The sequence below is a fragment of the Erigeron canadensis genome, chromosome 4 (genome assembly GCF_010389155.1).
Source record: "Erigeron canadensis isolate Cc75 chromosome 4, C_canadensis_v1, whole genome shotgun sequence".
Taxonomy (NCBI): domain Eukaryota; kingdom Viridiplantae; phylum Streptophyta; class Magnoliopsida; order Asterales; family Asteraceae; genus Erigeron; species Erigeron canadensis.
Genome location: NC_057764.1, coordinates 22,918,357 through 22,927,744, shown reverse-complemented (window position 1 = coordinate 22,927,744; position 9,388 = coordinate 22,918,357). Strand labels below are relative to the sequence as shown.

At 31.8% G+C, this 9,388-nt stretch overlaps 1 protein-coding gene across 1 annotated transcript; it reads right to left on the bottom strand.

The window, feature by feature from the left end:
* Nucleotides 1–883: 883 nt before the first annotated feature.
* On the bottom strand, nt 884–6,270 carry LOC122595884 (zinc transporter 5-like). Its single transcript, XM_043768356.1, has 3 exons — nt 5,698–6,270; nt 2,010–2,159; nt 884–1,228 (listed from the first exon to the last, which is right to left on the bottom strand). Exons 1-3 carry the CDS (start codon nt 6,268–6,270, stop codon nt 923–925), a joined length of 1,029 nt encoding a protein of 342 aa, XP_043624291.1. The 3' UTR covers nt 884–922.
* Between the last annotated feature and the right edge of the window lie 3,118 nt (nt 6,271–9,388).

The window sequence follows — 9,388 nt, the reverse complement described above, 5'->3', positions numbered from 1 at the left end:
TCCACACCCTTAAAATGTGTTCCCCGTCTAGTATGTAACGCGTTCAATTTCATATATTGTTAACATGCATTTGTTTTTGTTTGTATCCCATTTCTTTATAAAAGGAATACCTTTTAGGGGCATTCCCTCACTCTAAGGGAATGGGGGAATGCCCCTCCGTATGATTGGATGCCATGTGGCTTAATAAGAGTGAGGGTGGGGCATTCCATGAATGCTCAATTCCTGGTAGTCTCATAATCTAAGTCGACTCTTGAGCTGGATCTGAATATTCTTTCCACGACCCGGAAAAGTCGCTTATATGTCACCGAACAGATTATTCAACGTCATCCGACAATGCAAAACGTCATTAAAAAGCAACCCCTACCCGTTATCTCTTCATTATTTTCAAAAAACACCATCCACACGCACACATACACACTTACATAGACACAAAACAAACACCATAACAAATAATTATTGGCGTCATTTTTAGGGGCCCATGACCTTCTAGGACTATAATATATAGGATTTGAGGCAGAGTCTTATAAATTTGTTATCTTTTTAATAATTACAAATTAAACTTTTAAATTTTTATACGACCAATTACATCCATATATATTTAGATATTCTACCAACAAATAAAACATATACTTTAAGAACGTTGGTGTGTTTGATAACCCAATGCCGTTAGTTAGCGACATGAATTTAGTTTTAAATCTAATGTACATCAAAGTTTAAAGATCTTTTAGGAAATCATCAAACACCATGTATTACCCAGTTACTATATTTTAGTTATTGTGTTAAATATTGTAGTTTTGTTTCTTAGATTTTATTAATCAGTTTGATTTCTATGCCTGTCTTGTACTAATAAAAAATGCATTTTAAATATATATTACGTGTATTTTTTATGATACACACTTTTACTCTACATGTGTAGACGGCATCAAGCCCATAAAGCTAAGAGAGACATAAGACCAACACCAAGAAAAAGAGAAATATTGGAACTAAGGAGGAGGATCTTGTTGTTTTGCATCCTCGGATTCTTAAAATCAGGTGAAAGAAGATCGACAAGTGCCATATAAATCAATATTCCGGCTGAAGCAGCATTTAGTACACCTTGTACCATTAGAGCTTTCGAAGTGTTTTCATTATACGTGTTGCTTACCAATATTCCAATAACAATCCCACTTGGAGTTGTTAGGGCAAAAGAAGCTCCCATCAATATAACAGTCACCGGCTTGATTTTTGCCTACAATAATCGCACCATAATATCATTTAGGTTTCCTTCATTAATTTGTAAATCATTGTTCTCTCTTATGTGTTTAATTAAATTTTTTCATCATATAAGCAAATCACAATTATTTTTAGCATGTGTTGAAAAAACATATAGGAATGCCACATTTTGTCCCAAATCCATTGACATGACGAATGGAGACAAAAAGATATTGATATGATGTGAGTAACTATATCAATCCACCTAATGAAGATAGAAAAACTTACGGTGAGTATTCCCTCAAAATTTAAGGGTCAAAGTCTCTCTAACTTTTATCCCTACCCGAAAAACTATATATAGCAACTAATAAAGGTTGTAATCATGTCAAATTTAGGTTGACAAGTTTACAAGTTAACTTGTTGGTAGATTCATAGCGTGTTGAACAGCTTAACTCAAACCCAACCCACTTAATATTTAAGTTAGACTTGTCGACTAATTGAACAATTTCAAATCAAAACCTACATAATAAAATTTTATAAGTTAGGATTTTTTGATAATTTGAACCTAAAAAAAAATAAAAAAAATTGACCCAATTATAAACAAACTTATAACTTTTTTGAAAGGCAAAAACAAAACAAACATACAATATTTTGAAAATATGTCATTGGGTTTGTTGTAACTTAATAAGGTTGAAAATTAGAAACTAGCTGGAAATCAATTAATTTTGTTATTTTCCTTGTATAACAATAACGACAAATTTATAAATACATGAACTTTCTCAAAAAAAAAAAAATAAATAAATAAATACAAAAGGTACCTGAAAAATGCTTCCACCAAGGCCAAGCCCTTCAAAGAATTGATGGAAGGACAACGCAGCAAGAAGTGGTTTTATGGTTTTCGGGGTTTTAGAAGCACCCAAAGACAATCCTATAATCACTGAATGAACGATAATTCCAAGTTCTAACACCTAATATTAAACGCATGAAAATAATTCAGAGTTAACTTCTTCCTCTTTTTTTGAATTAAGATAAAATATATCTAATTAAGCAGTTTATTGTCGTACTTTCCATGTCCCATAATTATTGTCCACTTGTAAGTTTCAAGTTTCTAACAATAGTAAACAATTTATATGGTAGATAAAAATTATGAATGGTTTAAACTATAGAATTCCTGTCCAAAAAAATAATATTGAGAAGAGTGGAAATAACATTTAGGGTAAAAAAAACAAACTTAAACGCGTGCATATATTATAAATAATATTATAATTATTTACACTTTTAGTTAGCGTAAATAAATTATGAAAATTTGTCACGCTTTTGTGTGTGTATAAGTATATTAAATTAAAACTATGTAAACATTTATTTACACTAAAAAGTATGAAGTTTTAAATATATATCTACAATTTTAAGTGTGAATTATCATATATAATTTATACTACTTTAGTCCACACTAAGGGCTTGTTTGTTTATTTATCAATTAAGTGACTGAATGTAGATATAATGTCTGTATGTATTAAGTCAATATAGTTGTTTTTTTTGTTTATTAAGTCAATAAACAAACATATTTGATTGACTTAATCAATTAAGTCAATTAAGTCCATTAAGATTAAGTGATGATTTCTTAATTAAGACATTTCCAAATAATACCTAACTAAGAAAGATGTGTAGACAAAATAACTGTGACAAACCAAATATGAAAGTTTACAACAAAAATTGTGAATTTATAAAATGTCACATATGTTAGTGTAAATAAATTTTTCTAGCACTTTTAGTTATTAATTATAGTTTTACATACATGAAAACATGAAAATTTTTTATAATTTGTTCAATTAACTAAAATTATGAATAAAAATGTAATATTATTTGTGGTGGTATAAGATACAATTTGATCAGGACTTCACATTGTGATCTGTGAATCAAATTTTTTTTTTTTTTATGAATTTGTGAACAATTAGTAGTGTAGTACACTAGTATTGTTGTCCTTTCAATTGATTCTAATATCAATACCGACATTAATTTGTTACCGGAATGAAAATACTATATAATTATTTATTTTTTAAGAAATGTTATTTAGTCAATTATTTTAAACCTGCAAATTATACTGCTTAATACGAGTAATATTTTACACATACGTGTAATTGTGTATGCCTTCATTTTTTGTATGTGATTAAACCCAGTGGCGGAGATAGAAGGGTGGCTGGGGGTGCTTAGCCCCCAGCCCGCCAACTAGCCAGCTTTCCATTGCAACCCTTCACTCAATTAAAGATCGATCTAGAAGTAAATCGCTAGAGATCTTGAAATAGATTGGAGATATTGGATCGGGTAGACCTAGAAGTTGATTGGAAATCATGAAGTAGATTGTCGGCTTTGTAACGAAGAAGAGCTCTGGTTGTTTTTGACAAGGATGGTGTAGTGGTTGACTGGTTGTTATGTCAAAGATGGTCTTTATTGGGAAAGGGAAAGTATTTAATAGGGAGTGAGAAAAGCTTTTGGAAGTGGTGTAATATACTTAGCATAATTGAAATGATCGGTATCATTGATAGGCTTTTTATTTATTTATTCTCGTATTAGCTTTTTAACTATTATATACTCTTATTTTGTTTTCGGTAATGTAAGGTATATAATTTGTTTATCAACATATTTTATGTTTAATTTAAAATGGTTTGCAATATTTATTTAGAAAGTAGAAACATAATCCTTTCTATTATTTGCAATTTTATATAGTTTTAATTCGTTTCAGCCGGTTAGACCAGTGGATCATTAAGAAAATCGATTCGACATCCAAATCGGTAATGCAAACGTTGGCGATCGAGCCTCCCTCAACTTAAATTCCTGTCTCCACCTCTGGTTAAACCACATACATTTTAGAGGTGTCTAATGGTTCCCCACAAATTTTCTACCGCATACATTTTAGAGGTATCTAATGGTATACAATTTAACTAACAAACATTCATCGATTTATCCGTCTCTATATTATTTTGATCATTAAATACGAAATCTGTTATCTTGATCATAAATGAGAAGTGTACGTGACTAATTTAATATATAAATGATTCTATCGATCAATCCAAGGTGTGGGTCTCTCCAAGTGAATCATGATGACTTTCTGGTTGTTATCAATTTCGAGTACCGAAGACAAATATTCATCGAATAAAAAAACATGCTCTTGTTTATCATTGAATGGCACCTTCAAATTATTAATTTTGTCGCTTCGACATATATAGATATTTGTTATATGAATGAACGAAATTAGTCGGACAAAGTTAGTTAACAAACAAAATAACAAAAAAGGAAATAACGTTTTTCTTAAGGCATTTTGATTCTTATTAACAAGTAATTGTAAGCGTTTATAAATTATAGAACATTATGTTAAGAGTTATCATTTGTGAAGTTTAACTTAATTATATATGTTGCATATCTGATGCGTAACTAAATATATGTGGTGTAAAAGTATAATGAATTTAAGTATCTAGCATTTGCATGTACACATTTTAATCTATCCTATCATAAAACGTAAAATTTTGTAAATATTTAGAGTGATAAATATTGCTTATAAGTTGGGTACATCAATAAATATGAATAAATTTAAAATTTTCACATTTAAAATTAGGGGAAAAAAAAACCTACAAAATGTGTAGACTTTTTACAAGGAAATCGATAACAAAAACTTGATTTCATGTACAAATATAAGATTAATTTGTACACATTTATCACTGTAATACGGAACTTTTAAATTTGTTACACATCAATCTGTTGATGTAAATAATTTATAAGAAAAAAAATAAATGGATAAGAACATCTGGTCCCATGTTGGTACCCATAATGCATACCGCATATAACTTATGTCCGATGAAACATCATCTTTACATATAACTACAAGATATATTTTATACACTTGTCTTTGTCAAGATTTGACTACATGAAATTGAAATTGCATTCACTTTCTATTCTCGAATGATTACATGGTGACAATAAATAATTTCTATAAATTTATAATTATGAATATTTAACATAATATAATTTCACCATTTGAAATTTACTACTATTTATTTGTATGTCCGGATTGGAAGATGCTCTCCATCTATTTGGGATTTGTGAGTTTTATAATGATTTTCGGGTCTCAATTTCGGATTGGCTGCATAAGTGGAACAATGCACGTACGTGGGCATTGGATAAAAGCTTTACATGTCCAATCTTCATTTGAGACGATTATTTAATTTATTAAGTTTGGTGGTGATAGCTTTTAAAACATGGTATTTTTGTGAGGATTGTAGCTCTAGTATATATAGAAGTTTTTCATTTGATTGTTTTGGTTTAGTTCTTACGGATTTCTATTAGGAATAAGAAGATCCATATATATTTATCGTAGACATATTGGCTTGTAGTCCTGACTTTATGATGTACTACTATTGCTTGTTTTTTGACAACTTTGAGAGATTTGATAATTAATAGTATTTAGGTTGTTAAAAAAACAAATGACTAAGTTGTTGTAATAAGTGAGTATACCTGAGAAACAATCCGATAACGACGAACTTCAGGATCATCGACGCCGAACATGGACACATGAACATGGCCATGGCTCTCAACCACAACACCATCATTCATTTCTTCATCTCCGCCGTTTCCAACTACTTTTGTCGCAGCCGCCCTAACTTGGTACGCAGCCGAAGAAGTCTCAAACAACAATGTTGCAATCGTGGCCATCATTGCAACAAGCCCCGTGAAAGGGAAATCCCCCCATGGATGTTCTTTTAAACAAGGAGATGTCAAACTTGCAAAAGCTTGTGGAAGTATATGAATAAAAGCGGTAGCTAATATCACACCGGCTGCAAATGCTTTCACTACAAAGAAACCATCTTTCTCGGGGCGTAAGGCTGGGATAATTTTGCCCGCGAAAGGTATGGAAACGCCAATGCCACCGGAGACGAGAATGGAAGCAAGAGCAATAAGTTTGTACTTGAGAGCTTTGTTTTTGTCACCGGGGATTTCTTGTGGTTCACAAGTGCATTCGGCATATACTTTGGTTATTATTATGTTTGATAATAAAAATGCAATGAATATTGGTTTTTGAAGATTCATTTTCGATCACTTTCGAATCAATTTGCAATGAGTCACTTTTGGTCATTTTATAGGGTCTGAAAAGATCCCTAGCCGTGAATACATTATCTTGATAGATATGTAAGTTTCGAAATTGAGTGTGAAATTAAACTCGTCCTCGTTATCTAAAAGTGTTGCAAACTTAAAATTTTGGTTGGGATTTTAGGTCAATATTTAAAAGGTCATCTCCTCTGTGTTCAAGCCTTTGGGAGGACATAGGAATTAAGTCCCTATATGAGGGCTTGACTTACTCAAGTTCAAGTTTGGGGGTGCAGGCCGAGTTACTCCTATGAATTGTCGTATCTTCAGGCGGATTAATAGGAGGTTTTCCCTACATCGGGTATTTAAAATAGACATTTCTACTTCGAGAGAGCTCTCTAGAGCGGACCCGGTTAAGACAACGTATGTTAGACCTCCCGGTGTTGAATAGCGACACAAAGTTTCCAACAAATTTCACCTTTCAAAAAAAGAAAAATTAAATCAACAACTATATATAGTTTGTAAAATTTTAATATAAAATCATTAATATATTGATAAATATACCATTTATATTTATATTATACTAGCTAATAAACCCGGGTTCAACCCGGGTATATTAATCAAAAAAAATTTTAAAATGTAAAGATAACTATATATGACATAATAAATAAATTAAAATTTTTTTAACAAAAACTATGAACATGCCACATAATATTTTTTCTAGAAATATACTAAATTAGTTAACATATAATTTATATATATAAATCGTTAGTGTGTATATATTAATGGGTATTGGTAAATATCAATTCAAGCTAAGGGAATGAATGGGGAGTTGGGAGGGAAAAAAAATGGTAACCGGAAGAATGCGGGTGATCAAATAAGAAACTAGACACATGTTTGTGCGATGCGTTGGTATGGAACGGCAACAACGGGTGGTTGTGACAGCGGTAATGGTTGTAGTGGTGTGAGTATTAATGTAAAAGTGATTAATGTAAAAGGGATCAGAGTGATATAGTTATTTTAAAGTTGAGTGATTTATGATTTTATAAAGGATATTATAGATATCTTAGCTGAAGATGTTTAAGGTACGTGCAAAGCTTTACTATTATAGAGTAAGATTTTTCTGATGTTTTATCCCGACTGACCGTTCGAAAAATGTCATAAATATATTGTCGTGACTTGAATTAACTGATTTTCAAACTAGATAAGTTCGTTTTGATCTAACCACCCGGGAACCATCGATAACTCAGTCATGCATAAGTTGATCATTGGTTCCGCTTCGATCTCTAATAAAACGTGTTCTTCTTCTTTGTGTACGTGGGCTCTAACTTTTTTTCTTCATCTTTTTGGCGAATCAAACTTCGTGCTATCGATTCAAGGACTAAATTAATAGATGGAAAAGAATTCTAAGTCAATTTCAAATGAGCTAGACACACTGATGATGTAATCGCACAATAATTCGTAATAGATGACACTGATATTTAATAATTAAAAAAATGTAAATACTATAAACACAAGAAAAGTGAAATCCATCACGGATACAGGTTGTCTGTGTTAATAAAGAGAAAAATTGATTTATATTATATTGTGATGATAAAACAATACAAATTGAGCCCGTATTTGTACATATACTTTCACGTCTAAAAAAAAAGAAATAAAATCAAGTCTTGATTTCTATCTTGCTGCCAAAGTCATAATCTTCTTAATATGGAAATGATGATTTAGGATCACCAAAATTCAACTTGCTTAGACATTTGTGAAACATAACCGTTCCCATAGCTTTGGTTAGGATATTTGCAAGCTGATCTTCAGACTTGACGAATGGTAATTTGATAACCCCGTCTTCAAGTTTTTCTTTAATGAAATGACGATCAACCTCTACATGCTTGGTTCTATCATGCTGAACTGGATTTTCTGAGATTTGAATAGATGCTTCGTTATCACTCATGATCTGAATACTTTTTCTCGAAGCGAATCCCAATTCCGTCACAAGCTTCTTCAACCATAATGCTTCTACTAAGCCTTTAGATATACCCCGAAACTCAGCTTCAGCACTTGACAAAGAAACAACTTTTTGCTTTTTACTCTTCCATGTGACAAGATTTCCTCCTACAATAGAGTAATACCCTGATGTTGATCTCCTATTTCCTTTGTCTCCAGCCCAATCAACATCTGTATATATCTGAATATCAAAATGACCATTTGCTTTAAACAAAACTCCATGACCAGTGGTGCCTTTGAGGTATCTGATAATTCTTAATACTGCATCCATGTGTTCTTCTTGAGGTTGGTGCATGAACTGACTCACTACTCCAACAGCATATGCTATATCTGGACGAGTATGAGCAAGATAGATCAACTTCCCCACCATTCGTTGATACCTGTTTTTATCAGCAAGTTTACCATCTAATTTCATGAACAACTTCTGATTAATAACCATGGGTGTATCTGCTGGTTTACAATCAATCATCCTTGTTTCTGCCAAAAAATCAAGTATATACTTTTTCTGACAAATAAAAATTCCTTGTTGTGATCTCAACACTTCAATCCCGAGGAAGTACTTAAGATTTCCCAAATCCTTCATTTCAAATTCTGCACATAAACTTTCTTCTAGCTTCTTGATCTCCATTTCATCATTTCCGGTGATAATCATATCATCAACATAGATTATCAGACATGTTATCAAACCCCCTTTATGATTAAGAAACAGAGTATCATCAGAATTACTTTGCTTATACCCATATTTTTTCATAGCTAATGTGAATCTGCCAAACCATGCTCTAGGAGATTGCTTTAACCCATAAAGAGATTTCTTCAATTTGCATACTTCTGTATCTTTGAAATTGTGAGAAAAACCAGGTGGGGGTTCCATATATACTTCCTCTTTTAGTTCTCCATGTAAAAAAGCATTTTTTACATCAAACTAATGAAGAGGCCAACCTTTATTTGCTGCTATAGAGAACAATACTCTCACTGTATCCAGCTTTGCAACCGGAGAGAAGGTTTCCGAATAATCAACTCCATACGTTTGAGTGTATCCTTTGGCAACTAATCGAGCTTTATATCTCTCAATTTCACCATCCGGTCTATACTTAATTGTATAGATCCACATGCATCCTAC